This window comes from Lontra canadensis, unplaced genomic scaffold (assembly GCF_010015895.1).
Source record: "Lontra canadensis isolate GAN:19392208 unplaced genomic scaffold, GSC_riverotter_1.0 scaffold6, whole genome shotgun sequence".
Taxonomy (NCBI): Eukaryota; Metazoa; Chordata; class Mammalia; order Carnivora; family Mustelidae; genus Lontra; species Lontra canadensis.
In genome coordinates this window covers 13,711,525-13,727,838 of record NW_022631000.1, presented here as the reverse complement: position 1 = coordinate 13,727,838, position 16,314 = coordinate 13,711,525, and the positions used below count along the sequence as shown (strand labels likewise).

At 40.0% G+C, this 16,314-nt stretch overlaps 1 protein-coding gene across 1 annotated transcript; it reads left to right on the top strand.

The window, feature by feature from the left end:
* The first annotated feature begins 1,392 nt into the window (after window positions 1–1,392).
* Window positions 1,393–1,873, top strand: LOC116864809 (60S ribosomal protein L23a-like). Its single transcript, XM_032852655.1, has one exon. It carries the CDS (start codon window positions 1,403–1,405, stop codon window positions 1,871–1,873), a length of 471 nt encoding a protein of 156 aa, XP_032708546.1. The 5' UTR covers window positions 1,393–1,402.
* Window positions 1,874–16,314: the final 14,441 nt, after the last annotated feature.

Here is a 16,314-nt window from a genome sequence, read left to right as displayed (position 1 = left end):
GAGGGAACACAAGCAGAGGGAGTGGGAGAGGGAGAAGCAGGCTTCCCACTGAGCAGGGAGCCAGATGCTGCTTGATCCCAGGACCCTGGGATCATGACCCCAGCTGAAGGCAGACTCTTAACAACTGAGTCACTGAGGCGCCCCAAAGATGCATATGTATGATAATAGAATCAATTCATCAGGAAAATATAATCTTAAATGTATACGAACATAATAACAGCTTCAAAATACATGAAGCAAAAACTGACAGGTGAAATAGACAAATCCACAATTACAATTAGAGATTCCAAACTCCTGGTAAATAATAAGACAGGTAGATAGAAAACACGTTTAAAAGATGTGAATAACAGTTTTGACCAATGACCTATTAACATGTATAGAATAGGGGCACCTGGGTGGCTCAGTGGGTTAAAGCCTCTGCCTTCAGCTCAGGTCATGGTCCTGGTGTCCTGGGATCGAGCCCCACATTCGGGCTCTCTGCTCAGCAGGGAACCTGCCTCCTCCTCTCTCTCTGCCTGCCTCTCTGCCTACTTGTGATCTCTTTCTGTCAAATAAACAAATAAAATCTTTAAAAAAAATGTATAGAATATTTCACCCATCAACATCAGAATATACATTCTTTACCAGTATATAAAGATTATTCTCCCAAATGGACCATATCTTGGGCCATAAAATAAATAAGTCACAATCCCTTTAAGAGAATTAATACCTTGCAAACCATGTTCTTTAACCACACCAGACCAAATCAATAGCTAAATTAACAATAGCGAATCTATCTGGAAAATCCTCCAAATATTTGGAAATTAAACAACATGCTTCTGAATAACTCTTAAGAAAAAATTGCAGAGAAGTTAGAAAAAATTTGAACAGAAGAAAAATGAAAACAATTTATCAAAATTGTGGGATTTAATTAACAAAGTGCCTAAAGGATCATTTATAGTATTAAATGTATTAATTATTAAATATTATATTTAACTTATTAATGTATTAAAATATTAAAGATCTTGACTCTAGAAAATAAGCGTCCACTTTAAGAAACTACAAAAAGAAGAGCCAGTTAAAGCTAACATGAGCTTAAAAAATTAGAAACCAATAAAATTGAAAACAAAAAAAAAAATTAAAAAAATAAGGGGCACCTGGCTAGCTCAGTCAGTACAGCATGTGACCCTTGCTCTCTGGGTCATAAGTTCGAGCTCCACATTGGGCAGATAGTTTACCTTTTAGAAAATTAAAAAATAAAATCTTTAAAAAATAAAACCAAAAGTTACTTCTTTGAAAAAATAAAATTTATAAACCTTTCTTCTAGCCATATTGACTAAAACTGCCCCCCAGACACACACAGGGAAGAAACAAAATTATCAACATTGTAATTAAAGAGAGGGCACATCAGCCTTTTACGAAGATGGCGCCGAAAGCTAAGAAGGAAGCTCCTGCCCCTCCCAAAGCCGAAGCCAAAGCAAAGGCTTTGAAGGCCAAGAAAGCGGTGCTGAAAGGCGTCCACAGTCACAAAAAAAAAAAGATCCGCACATCATTTACGTTCCAACGACCCAAGACTCTGCGTCTCCAAAGGCAGCCCAAATACCCTCGAAAGAGCGCCCCCAGGAGAAACAAGCTTGATCACTATGCCATCATCAAGTTCCCCCTGACTACTGAGTCAGCCATGAAGAAAATAGAAGACAACAACACACTTGTGTTCATTGTGGATGTCAAGGCCAACAAGCACCAGATCAAACAGGCTGTGAAGAAGCTCTATGACATTGATGTAGCCAAGGTCAACACCTTAATCAGGCCTGATGGAGAGAAGAAGGCATACGTTCCGCTGGCCCCTGACTATGATGCTTTGGATGTTGCCAACAAAATCGCGATCATCTAAACTGAGTCCAGCTGGCTAAATCTAAATACAGTTTATTCATGATAAAAAAAAAGGGGGGGGGCACCTGGGTGGCTCAGTGGGTTAAAGCCTCTGCCTTCAGCTCTGGTCATGATCCCAGAGTCCTGGGATCGAGCCCCACATCGGGCTCTCTGCTCGGCGGGGAGCCTGCTTCCTCCTCTGTCTCTCTCTCTCTGCCTGCCTCTCTGTCTACTTGTGATCTCTGTCAAATAAATAAATAAAATCTTAAAAAAAAAAAAGAGAGAGGGCACATCACTAGAGAACTCACTGGCAATAAAAGGGTAATAAAGTAATATTGCAATCAACTTTATTCAATAAATTCAACAACTTAGATGAAATGGACAAAATTTTTGAAAGACACTAATCACTCAGGTCACTCAAGAAGTAGTTATGCAGTTCTACAAAAGGTTAAACAGTTATCATATAACTCAGCAATTCCAGTCCTACTATATACTTAAGAGAAATGAAAACATATTCACACAAAAACTTGAACATGAATGTTTACAGCAGTATTATTCATAGTAGCTAAGGAGTGGAAGCAACCCAAATGGCCATTAACTGATGAATGAATAAACAAAATGTTCCATATCTGTACAATGGAATATTATTCAGCCACTGTGGGTAAATTGTATGGTATGTGAATTATAATTCAACAAGCTGCCATATATATATATACATATATATGTATATATATGATATTTTTTTAATAAGTAACTTGAATAGCCTTATATGTCTGAAAGAAAGTATAGCTAAAATCTTTCCCATGGGGGTGCCCCAGTGAATTAAGTGTTGGCCTTCTGAGCTCATCAGGGAGCCTGCATCTCCCTCTTCCCCCCTGCAAGTGTGTGCTCTCTCTCTCTGTGTCAAATAAATAAATAAAATCTTAAAAAAAAAATCCTTCCCACAAAGAATATTTCAGGCTAAGATGACTTGCCTTGTGAATTCTATCAAATATCTAAGGAGGAAATAATATACTTTTCAAGAAAACAGTACAGGAAAGAATGTTGACTAACTCATTTTATGAAGGCAGCATTATACCAATTATTGGTACCAGTATACCATTACAAGAAACTTGTAAAACATTACAAGTAAACTAAAGGCTAATATTCCTCATGAAGACAGGAAAACCCTTTTAAAAAATTAGCAAATCAAATATAGCAATTTATTAAAAGCTTATATCCTGATCGAATAGGATTAGTCCCAGGATTAAAAGGTTAATTTAAGAATTGAAAATCAGTTGGTGTAATTCATCATATTAACAAATTTAAAGGAAAAATATGATTATTATCTCAATGGTACAGAAAAAATTTTTGACAAAATTCAACACTCATTCATGATAAAAACTTCAAGAAGCCTACAGCTACTATCACACTTAATCCAGTAAAAAACTGGATTTTGTACCTTTGGGAAGAAAGCAGAATGACTGTTGTAACCCTTCTACAATAAGGCAGTGGAAGCTCTAGTCAGTCCAGTAAAACAAGAAAAAGAAATAATGAGTGTGCAAATTGGATAGAAAGAAAGAAAATGGTCTTTATGTGCACATGACGTGATGAAGTAGAAATGCTATAATTTTTTTTTTTAAGCTATTAGAACAGGGGCGCTGGAGTGGCTCAGTCAGTTAAGCATCTCGCTTCACTCAGGTCATGATCTCAGGGTCTTGGGATTGAGCCCTGCATCAGGCTCCCTAATTGGGGGGGTGGGGGCGGTGGGTCCTCTTCTCCCTCTCCATTTGCCCTTTTCCCCTGCTCACGCTCTCTCTCTCTCTCTCTCAAATAAATAAATATTTTTTTTTAAAAAGCTACTAGAACTAATAAGTGAATGTAACAAGGTCACAGGATACAAATATCAATTGTATTTTTATTTTTTTTATTTTTATTTTTTTTAAGATTTTATTTATTTATTTGACAGACAGAGATCACAAGTAGGCAGAGAGGCAGGCAGAGAGAGAGGAGGAAGCAGGCTCCCGGGCAAGCAGAGAGCCCGATGCGGGGCTTGATCCCAGGACTCTGGGATCATGACCTGAGCTGAAGGCAGAGGCTTAACCCACTGAGCCACCCAGGCGCCCCTCAATTGTATTTTTAGCTATAACAATTAGAAATTGGAATTTAGAAGATAACATTAAGAAAATAAATAAAAGGTAACATTTATAACATTTATAGTAGCATAAAATATGAGATATTTGGGGATAAATTTAACAAAATATAGGCAAAACCTGGATACAGAATGCTATATAAAACATTCCTGAAAAAAATGTAAAAGATCCAAATAAATGGAGAGATAGAACATATAAATCCAAAGACTCACTATTAAGTTATAACTTTTTCCCAAATTGAATTATATATCACCCCCATCAAAGTTTTAGCAGGTTTTTTTTTTTTTTAAAGATTTTATTTATTTATTTGACAGAGAGATCACAAGCAGGCAGAGAGGCAGGCAGAGAGAGAGGAAGAAGCAGGCTCCCTGCTGAGCAGAGAGCCCAATTCGGGGCTCGATCCCAGGACCCTGGGATCATGACCTGAGCCGAAAGCAGAAGCTTTAACCCATTGACCCACCCAGGCACCCCTGCAGGTTTTTTTTTTTTAACTTGACAAACTTTAGTCTATATAGAAATGCAAAGGATCTAGGACAGCTAAAGCAATTTATTTATTATTATAATTTTTTTAACTTGACAAACTTTAGTCTATATAGAAATGCAAAGGATCTAGGACAGCTAAAGCAATTTATTTATTATTATTTTTTAAAATTTAATTTAATTGTGTGTGTGTGTGTGTGTGTGTGTTCCAAAATTAAAAAGGAACAAGAAAACTGGAGGACTTATACTATTTGACTTCAAGGCTTATAAAGTTTCAGTGATCAAATAGTGTGATATTGGTGTTAAGACTGACATATAGATTAGTGGAACAGAAAAGAGTCGAGGAAAACAAGTATACATATATGATCAATAGATTTTTGACTAAGGTAGAATGACAACTCAAAAGAGGAATGATGGTCTTTATAATTGGTTCTAGAAAAACTGGATTTCCCAATGCAAAAACATAAACTTTGATCCATATTTTCACAGTATACAATTAACTTAAAATACACTCTGGATCTAAATATAAAACATAAAGCCATGGGCGCTTGGGTGGCTCAGTGGGTTAAAGCCTCTGCCTTCGGCTCAGGTCATGATCCCAGGGTCCTGGGATCGAGCCCCACATCGGGCTCTCTGCTCAGCAGGGAGCCTGCTTCCCTTCCTCTCTCTCTGCCTGCCTCTCTGCCTACTTGTGATTTCTGTCTTTCAAATAAATGAATAAAATCTTTTAAAAAAATAAATAAAATAAAACATAAAGCCATAAAACTTCCAGAAAAAAAATAGGAGAAAAAAAAAATCTGTGTGACCTTGTATTGGTTAAAGATTTCTTAGATATGACACCATAAGTATGATCCATAGAAGAGGTAACTGATAAGTTGGACTTAAAATTAAGAATTACATTTTGAGGGGCGCCTGGGTGGCTCAGTGGGTTAAGCCGCTGCCTTCGGCTCAGGTCATGATCTCAGGGTCCTGGGATCGAGTCCCGCATCGGGCTCTCTGCTCAGCAGGGAGCCTGCTTCCTCCTCTCTCTCTGCCTGCCTCTCTGCCTGCTTGTGATCTCTCTATCAAATAAATAAATAAAAATCTTAAAAAAAAAAAAGAATTACATTTTGAAAAGTATTAAGAGAATGAAAAGACAACCCAGGAACTGGGGGATTATATTACACATCACATATCTGATAAAGAATATGTATCCAGAATATATAAAGAACTCTTGAAACTCAATAAATAACAACAACAACAAAAAAAACAATAAAAATGACCAAAGATTGGAACAGCACTTCACAGAAGATACACAAATGGCTAATAAGTACATGAAAAAATTCTCAATATATTAGTCATTAAGGAAATGCAAATTACAGTCACAATGAAATACCACTATACACCTATTAGAAAAATGTTCGCAAGAATATGGTACAATTCAAATTTCATACTCTCCTGGTGAGATGATAAAATGTCACAACTTTGGAAAAACAGTTTGGCAGTATGTCTTTATGTATGTATTATATTTTTAGATTTTTTTTTAATAATTTATTTGAGAGAGAGAGAGAATGAGCCGGAGTATGAGGGAAGAGCGGAGGGAGAAGGAGAAGCAGGCTCGCCCCTGAGCAGGGAGCCTGATGTGGGATTTGATCCCAGGACTCTGGGATCATGACCTGAGCCAAAGGTAGCCACTTAACAGACTAAGCCACCCAGGCCTCCTGTTTGTTTATTATTTTCAATTGAAGTATAGGTGACTTATAATATTACAATAATTTCCGGTGAACAACTTAGGGATTTGACATTTATATACATTAAGAAATGCTCACCACAATAGGTGTAATACGATCTGTCACCATAAAGTTATTACTATTCCATCGACTATATTCCCTATGTGGTACTTTTCATCCCTTTGACATTTATAACTGGAAATGTGTACTTTTTAATCCCCTTCTGCTATTTCCCATTCACCCACCTACCTCCCCCTCTGGCAACCACCAGTAGTTTGTTCATTTGACTTGTTTTTCAGATTCCACATGTGAGTGCAATCATGTGATATTTGTCTTTCTCTGTCTGACTTATTTTACTTAACATAATACCCTCTAGGTCCACCCATGTTGTTGCAAATAGCAAGATCTCATTTTTTTATGACTAATTTTAGCAGTTTAAAAAAAAGATATACTTACTATATGCCTCAGCCATTCCATGGGATACTTACCCAAGTATTAACTAAGGAAAATGAAAGCAAATATCCCTAAAAAGATCTGTGCACAAATGTTCTAGCATCTTTATTAGTAATAGTCAAAAATTGCAAACAGTCTAACTCTTCTCCAACCTGAATATAGATAACATATCCATACAACTGAATACTACTTAGCAACAAAACCTAGTAAATTATTGATACACATAACAAAGTGGATGAATCTAAAAACAATGATATGCTGAATGAAAGAAGATAGACAAAAGAGTATACAATGAATGATTCCATTTACATACAATGCTAGAAAATGTAAACAAATTATAGCAACAAGGGGCGCCTGGGTGGCTCGGTGAGTTAAGCCTCTGCCTTCAGCTCGGGTCATGATCCCAGGGGCCTGGGATCGAGTCCTGCATCGGGCTCTCTGCTCAGCGGGGAGCCTGCTTCTCATCTCTCTCTGTCTGTCTCTCTGACTACTTGTGATCTCTCTCTCTGTCAAATAAATTTAAAAAAAAATTATAGCAACAAAAAGCAGTTTAATTGTTGCCTGAAGAGCAGGATGAGAGCAAGAGGTAGGAATAATATGGAGCACGAGGAAATTTGAGGACATTTTTTTTTTAAAGATATTTATTTATTTATTTATTTATTTATTTATTTATTTGACAGACAGAGATCACAAGTAGGCAGAGAGGCAGGCAGAGAGAGAGAGAGGAAAGGAAGCAGGCTCCCTGATGAGGAGAGAGCCAGATGCGGGGCTCGATACCAGGACCCTGAGACCATGACCTGAGCTAAAGGCAGCAGCTTAACCCACTGAGCCACCCAGGCACCCCGAGGACATTATTTTTGATTGTGGAGACAGTTTCAAAGGTGTGTACATATGTCAAAACTTACAACTGTTGTACATTTTATTTATGTATTTGTGTATTTATTTTTATTGCAAGCTCTACACCGAACACAGGGCTTGAACGCAGGATCCCAGATCAAGAGTTCCATGTTCTACCAACTGAGCCAAACAGGGAACCCACCTTGAACATTTTGAGTATGCTCCATTTGTTGTTGGTCAGTCATACCTCAGTAAAGCTATTTTGTTTTTACTTTGTAAAGTCACAGATGATTGAAGGTATTTTGCACAACACATATCAGAGAAAGGATTTTCATACAGAATTTACAAAAACTTTCACAACTCAGTAAGACAGGCATCCTGATTTAAAAAGTGGGCTAGAGATTTGAACACTTGGGGCGCCTGGGTGGCTCAGTTGGTTAAGCAACTACCTTGCGCTCAGGTCATGATCTCAGGGTCCTGAGATGCAGCCCTGCACTGGGCTCCTTGCTCAGCGGGGAGTCTGCTTCTCCCTCTCCCTCAGCCCCTCCCCTTACTTGCACCCTTTCCAAACCCTTTTAAAAATAAATAGATAAAATCTTTTTTTTTTTTTTTTAGATTTTATTTATTTATTTGACAGACAGAGATACAGAGATTATGAGTAGGCAGAGGCAGACAGAAGGCGGAGGGGGAGGGGAAGCAGGCTCCCTGCTGAGCAGAGAGCCAGATGCGGGGCTCCATCCCAGGACCCTAAGTGAAGGCAGAGGCTTAACCCACTGAGCCACCCAGGCACCCCAATAAATAAAATCTTAAAAAAAATTTTTTGGAACACTTTACCAAAGATGCAACTGATCAATAAACAGGCAAAAATATTCTTAACATCACTAATAATTAGAGAAAGGGAAATTAAAATCACGAGGAACCATGTCATTCCCACTATAATGGCTAGAATTTAAAAGACTGACAATAGGGGCTCCTAGGTGGCTCAGTCGTTCAGCGTCTGCCTTCAGTTCAGGTCATGATCCCAGAGTCCTGGGATCAAGCCCCACATAGGGCTCCTTGCTCAGCAAGGAAGCCTGCTTCTCCCTCTTTCACCTCTCCCCCGCCCCCCCCCCCCCCCCCCCCCCCCTTGTGTTACCTCTTTCACTGTGTCTCTCTGTCAAAAAAAAAAAAAAAAAAGACTGACAACATCCAGGGTTGGTGATGATGTGGACGCTCTGACAGAGCTGTTGAAAATGCGAAATCTTGCAATCACTTGGAATACAATTGGGCAGTTTCCACAGGAAATACGGAAGTAGATTTCAAGAGATGACTATTCACTTGCCTCTCTGCCATTTATTTCTGAAACCTGAAAAGAAAATGCCAGCGTGAAGATCAGTGTTTGGGGCTCCGAGCGCGACCTCACGAACCTGGTGGTAGGAGGCGCGGGGCGCCCAGAGGTCGCGGAGAGGAGGACAGCGCTCAGCTAGTGTTAGGGCCCCACCGGGCCCCACCAGACCCCGCACTCCGGTTCCCACGAAGGAGGCACATTGCTCAGCCCCTGCTTCTGAGGACACGAAGCGGGTGGGTGGAGCGGAGCTGAGAGCAGCCCTGCGGAGCCGCAACCCCCCGGAACAGGGCCTCCCCGTGTGCTGTCAGTGCCCCTTTCCTAGATGAACATCCCCAGCAATAGAGAAAAAGAGTTGTTAGGAAATGAAATCGAAGATGCAAGCAAGGGGCTTGTACCTCACGCTCTCTTTCAGAGTCACTGAAGGGTCTTAAGTATGTGAGTGAAAACCAGATTCAGAGGAGTCAAGATGGCGGAGAAGTAGCAGGCTGAGACTACTACAGGTTGCTGGAGATCAGCTAGATAGCTTATGTAAAGATTGCAAACACCGACAAATCCAACACGAGACCGAAGAGATGAAGAACAGCAATTCTAGAAACAGAAAATCAACCACTTTCTGAAAGGTAGGATTGGCGGAGAAGTGAATCCAAAGGGATGGGAAGATAGACCCCGGGGGGAGGGGCCGACTCCCGGCAAGCGGCGGAGCAACGGAGCACAAAATTAGGACTTTCAAAAGTCTGTTCCGCTGAGGGACATCGCTCCAGAGGCTTAACTGGGGTGAAGCCCACGCGGGGCCAGTGTGGCCTCAGGTCCCGCAGGGTCACAGAAGGATCGGGGTGTCTGAGTGTCGCAGAGCTTGCAGGTATTAGAACGGGGAAGCCGGCTACAGAGACGGAGCCGAGGAGTGAGCTCACAGCTCGGGTTTACCTTGAACCGGTAGCAGGCTCGGTCGGCTCGGAGCGCGGCTGGAGGCCAGGCAGATGGGAGTAATTGGGCGCTGTTCTCTGAGGGCGCACTGAGGAGTGAGGCCCCGAGCTCCTGGCTCCTCCGGGCCGGAGACTGGGAGGCCGCCATCTTCATTCCCGTCCTCTGGAACTCTACGGAAAGCGCTCAGGGAACAAAAGCTCCCAAAAGCAAACCCGAGCAGATTACTCAGCCCGGCCCCTGGTAAGGGCGGTGCAACTCCGCCTGGGGCAAAGACACTTGAGAATCACTACAACAGGCCCCTCCCCCAGAAGATCAACAAGAAACCCAGCCAGGACTAAGTTCACTTACGAGGAGTGCAGTTTCAATACCAAGGAGAGCCGCGGAATTCCAGAGGAGAAGAAAGCAAAGCACGGAACTCATGGCTTTCTCCCCATGATTCTTTAGTCTTGCAGTTAATTTAATTTTTTTTTCTTTTTCAATTTTTTTCTCTTCTTCTGCTAAGTTTTTTTAACTTTTACCCTTTTCTTTTTTAAAGTTTTTTAACTAGTTTATCTAATATATATATTTTTTCCTTTTTGTATTATTTTCATTATTGGTTTTCTTTTTTTATTTGTTTCTTTTTTCTTTTTTTTTTTTTTTTTTTTTTTCTTTCTGAACCTCTTTTTATCCCCTTCCCCCACCCCCTCAAGATTTGGGATCTCTTTTGATTTGGCTAAAGCATATTTTCCTGGGGTTGTTGCCACCCTTTTAGTATTTTATTTACTCCTTCATATACTCTTATCTGGACAAAATGACAAGGCGGAAAAATTCACCACAAAAAAAAGAACAAGAGGCAGTACCAAAGGCTAGGGACCTAATCAATACAGACATTGGTAATATGTCAGATCTAGAGTTCAGAATGACGATTCTCAAGGTTCTAGCTGGGCTCGAAAAAGGCATGGAAGATATTAGAGAAACCCTCTCGGGAGATATAAAAGCCCTTTCTGGAGAAATAAAAGAACTAAAATCTAATCAAGTTGAAATCAAAAAAGCTATTAATGAGGTGCAATAAAAAATGGAGGCTCTCACTGCTAGAATAAATGAGGCAGAAGAAAGAATTAGCGATATAGAAGACCAAATGACAGAGAATAAAGAAGCTGAGCAAAAGAGGGACAAACAACTACTGGACCACGAGGGCAGAATTCGAGAGATAAGTGACACCATAAGACGAAACAACATTAGAATAATTGGGATTCCAGAAGAAGAAGAAAGAGAGAGGGGAGCAGAAGGTATATTGGAGAGAATTATTGGAGAGAATTTCCCCAATATGGCAAAGGGAACAAGCATCAAAATCCAGGAGGTTCAGAGAACCCCACTCAAAATCAATAAGAACAGGTCCACACCCCGTCACCTAATAGTAAAATTTACAAGTCTTAGTGACAAAGAGAAAATCCTGAAAGCAGCCCGGGAGAAGAAGGCTGTAACATACAATGGTAAAAATATTAGATTGGCAGCAGACTTATCCACAGAGACCTGGCAGGCCAGAAAGAGCTGGCATGATATATTCAGAGCACTAAATGAGAAAAACATGCAGCCAAGAATACTATATCCAGCTAGGCTATCATTGAAAATAGAAGGAGAGATTAAAAGCTTCCAGGACAAACAAAAACTGAAAGAATTTGCAAACACCAAGCCAGCTCTACAGGAAATATTGAAAGGGGTCCTCTAAGCAAAGAGAGAGCCTAAAAGTAGTAGATCAGAAAGGAACAGAAACAATATACAATAACAGTCACCTTACAGGCAATACAATGGCACTAAATTCATATCTCTCAATAGTTACCCTGAATGTTAATGGGCTAAATGCCCCAATCAAAAGACACAGGGTATCAGAATGAATAAAAAAACAAAACCCATCTATATGTTGCCTACAAGAAACTCATTTTAAACCCGTAGACACCTCCAGATTTAAAGTGAGGGCGTGGAAAAGAATTTACCATGCTAATGGACATCAGAAGAAAGCAGGAGTGGCAATCCTTATATCAGATCAATTAGATTTTAAACCAAAGACTATAATAAGAGATGAAGAAGGACACTATATCATACTCAAAGGATCTGTCCAACAAGAAGTTCTAACAATTGTCAATATCTATGCCCCTAACGTGGGAGCAGCCAACTATACAAACCAATTAATAACAAAATCAAAGAAACACATCGACAATAATACAATAATAGTAGGGGACTTTAACACTCCCCTCACTGAAATGGACAGATCATCCAAGCAAAAGATCAACAAGGAAATAAAGGCCTTAAATGACACACTGGACCAGATGGACATCACAGATATATTCAGAACATTTCATCCCAAAGCAACAGAATACACATTCTTCTCTAGTGCACATGGAACATTCTCCAGAATAGATCACATCCTTGGTTCTAAATCAGGTCTCAACCGGTATCAAAAGATTGGGATCATTCCCTGCATATTTTCAGACCACAATGCTCTGAAGCTAGAGCTCAATCGCAAGAGGAAAACACAACTAACACCAAAGAAATACAGACAATTATAAGAACATATTATGAGCAACACTATGCCAACAAATTTGACAATCTGGAAGAAATGGATGCATTCCTAGAGACATATAAACTACCACAACTGAACCAGGAAGAAATAGAAAGCCTGAACAGACCCATAACCAGTAAGGAGATTGAAACAGTCATCAAAAATCTCCAAACAAACAAAAGCCCAGGGCCAGACGGCTTCCCGGGGGAATTCTACCAAACATTTAAAGAAGAACTAATTCCTATTCTCCTGAGACTGTTCCAAAAAATAGAAATGGAAGGAAAACTTCCAAACTCATTTGATGAGGCCAGCATCACCTTGATCCCCAAACCAGAAAAGGATCCCATCAAAAAAGAGAATTACAGACCAATATCCTTGATGAACACAGATGCAAAAATTCTCACCAAAATACTAGCCGATAGGATTCAACAGTACATTAAAAGGATTATTCACCACGACCAAGTGGGATTTATTCCAGGACTGCAAGGTTGGTTCAACATCCACAAATCAATCAATGTGATAAAACACATTAATAAAAGAAAGAACAGGAACCATATGATACTCTCAATAGATGCTGAAAAAACATTTGACAAAGTACAGCATCCCTTCCTGATCAAAACCCTTCAAAGTGTAGGGATAGAGGGCACATACCTCAATATTATCAAAGCCATCTATGAAAAACCCATCGCAAATATCATTCTCAATGGAGAAAAACTGAAAGCTTTTCCGCTAAGGTCAGGAACACGGCAGGGATGTCCGTTATCACCACTGCTATTCAACATAGTACTAGAAGTCCTAGCCTCAGCAATCAGACAACAAAAAGAAATTAAAGGCATCCAAATCGGCAAAGAAGAAGTCAAACTATCACTCTTCGCAGATGATATGATACTCTATGTGGAAAACCCAAACAACTCCACTCCAAAACTGCTAGAACTTGTACAGGAATTCAGTAACGTGTCAGGATATAAAATCAATGCACAGAAATCAGTCGCATTTCTCTACACCAATAACAAGACAGAAGAAAGAGAAATTAAGGAGTCCATCCCATTTACAGTTGCACCCAAAACTATAAGATACCTGGGAATAAACCTAACCAAAGAGACTAAGAATCTATACACAGAAAACTATAAAGTACTCATGAAAGAAATTGAGGAAGACACAAAGAAATGGAAAAATATTCCATGCTCCTGGATTGGAAGAATAAATATTGTGAAAATGTCTATGCTACCTAAAGCAATCTACACATTTAATGCAATTCCTATCAAAGTACCATCCATTTTTTTCAAAGAAATGGGACAAATAATCCTAAAATTTATATGGAACCAGAAAAGACCACGAATAGCCAAAGGAATATTGAAAAAGAAAGCCAAAGTTGGTGGCATCACAATTCCGGACTTCAAGCTCTATTACAAAGCTGTCATCATCAAGACAGCATGGTACTGGCACAAAAACAGACACATAGACCAATGGAACAGAATAGAGAGCCCAGAAATAGACCCTCAACTCTATGGTCAACTAATCTTCGACAAAGCAGGAAAGAATGTCCAATGGAAAAAAGACAGCCTCTTCAATAAATGGTGTTGGGAAAATTGGACAGCCACATGCAGAAAAATGAAATTGGATCATTTCCTTACACCACACACGAAAATAGACTCAAAATGGATGAAGGACCTCAATGTGAGAAAGGAATCCATCAAAATCCTTGAGGAGAACACAGGCAGCAACCTCTTTGACCTCAGCCGCAGCAACATCTTCCTAGGAACATCGCCAAAGGCAAGGGAAGCAAGGGCAAAAATGAACGATTGGGATTTTATCAAGATCAAAAGCTTTTGCACAGCAAAGGAAACAGTTAACAAAACCAAAAGACAACTGACAGAATGGGAGAAGATATTTGCAAACGACATATCAGATAAAGGGCTAGTGTCCAGAATCTATAAAGAACTTAGCAAACTCAACACCCAAAGAACAAATAATCCAATCAAGAAATGGGCAGAAGACATGAATAGACATTTCTGCAAAGAAGACATCCAGATGGCCAACAGACACATGAAAAAGTGCTCCATATCACTCGGCATCAGGGAAATACAAATCAAAACCACAATGAGATACCACCTCACACCAGTCAGAATGGCTAAAATTAACAAGTCACGAAATGACAGATGCTGGAGAGGATGCGGAGAAAGGGGAACCCTCCTACACTGTTGGTGGGAATGCAAGCTGGTGCAACCACTCTGGAAAACAGCATGGAGGTTCCTCAAAATGTTGAAAATAGAACTACCCTATGACCCAGCAATTGCACTGCTGGGTATTTACCCTAAAGATACAAACGTAGTGATCCGAAGGGGCACGTGCACCCGAATGTTTATAGCAGCAATGTCTACAATAGCCAAACTATGGAAAGAACCTAGATGTCCATCAACAGATGAATGGATAAAGAAGATGTGGTATATATACACAATGGAATACTACGCAGCCATCAAAAGAAATGAAATCTTGCCATTTGCGACAACGTGGATGGAACTAGAGGGTATCATGCTTAGCGAAATAAGTCAATCAGAGAAAGACAACTATCATATGATCTCCCTGATATGAGGGAGAGGAGATGCAACATGGGGGGTTAATGGGGTAGGAGAAGAGTAAATGAAACAAGTTGGGATTGGGAGGGAGACAAACCATAAGTGACTCTTAATCTCACAAAACAAACTGAGGGTTGCTGGGGGGAGGGGGGTTTGGAGAGGGGGGGTGGGGTTATAGACATTGGGGAGGGTATGTGCTATGGTGAGTGCTGTGAAGTGTGTAAACCTGGAGATTCACAGACCTGTACCCCTGGGGAAAAAATAAATATATGTTTATTAAAAAAAAAAAAAAAAAAAAAAAACCAGATTCACCTGGACTGTGTGAAAAATGTACTTGGCCTGGAGGCACGGAGACCAGTTTCACTTGGCCACCGTATTTTATCACCACTCTATGCACTGCAAATGCCTGCCTGCTAGCCGGAAAATTGGACTGGTGTGATTACTTGATGTCATCCTCTTATATCTAGTGCAGTAAACCAATGCTGAATGCACAAAGCCAGTAGGAAGATCTATGATGAGGATTTCAGCTTCAGTTAGGAATGCGGATAAAATAAAAAGCTAACATCTTATCCAGCATAAATTCCTCTTATTTAACACTAAGTTGAGTTAGAAAGGTGTTAATGTGTTATTTTTTAACAGTGGTCCAAAGAAACTCTTAAATTCTGTTTTCTTGAACTGTCAAAACTGTGTTATTTTACGTTAGACTCGATAAACTGTAGTTGTTTAGAAAATCATACACACCCCAGATATGATATTTATTAAGCAGAATAGCGTTTTTCAAAGATTTTTAAAATTTTTTATTTTATTATTTTTTTAAGATTTTATTTATTTGACACACAGAGATAAATCACAAGTAGGCAGAGAGGCAGGCAGAGGGGGAGGTGGAAGCAGGCTCCCTGCTGAGCAGAGAACCAGATTTTGGGGCGGGGTGGGGGAGGGGTTTTGATCACAGGACCCTGAGATTCATGACCTGAGCCAAAGGTAGAGGCTTAACCCACTGAGCCACCCAGGTGCCCCTTAAGTTTTGTTTTTTTTTTGTTTTTTTTTTTTTTCAAGATTTTATTTATTTATTTGACAGACAGAGATCACAAGTAGTCAGAGAGGCAGGCAGAGAGAGAGGAGGAAGCAGGCTCCCTGCCGAGCAGAGAGCCCGATGCGATGCGGGGTTCGATCCCAGGACCCCGGGATCGTGACCTGAACCGAAGGCAGAGGCTTTAACCCACTGAGCCACCCAGGCGCCCCACGTTTTTTTAAAAAAGACATTAATTCTATATAATTTCATGTAGGTGCTATTAGCATTACTATTACGTTCTGTATTGTAGGGTCTTTCTAATCTGCAGCTTTGATTTGGTTGTGCTAAGTCAGTTCAGAGGCTAATTAGAACTACATATGCCGAGATGGATGAAAATGTTAAAGGAAAAAAAGTGTAAAAGTTCCACAGTTTAGAAGCAATTTTAAAGGCTTTCTGGTTTATCATACCCTTTAA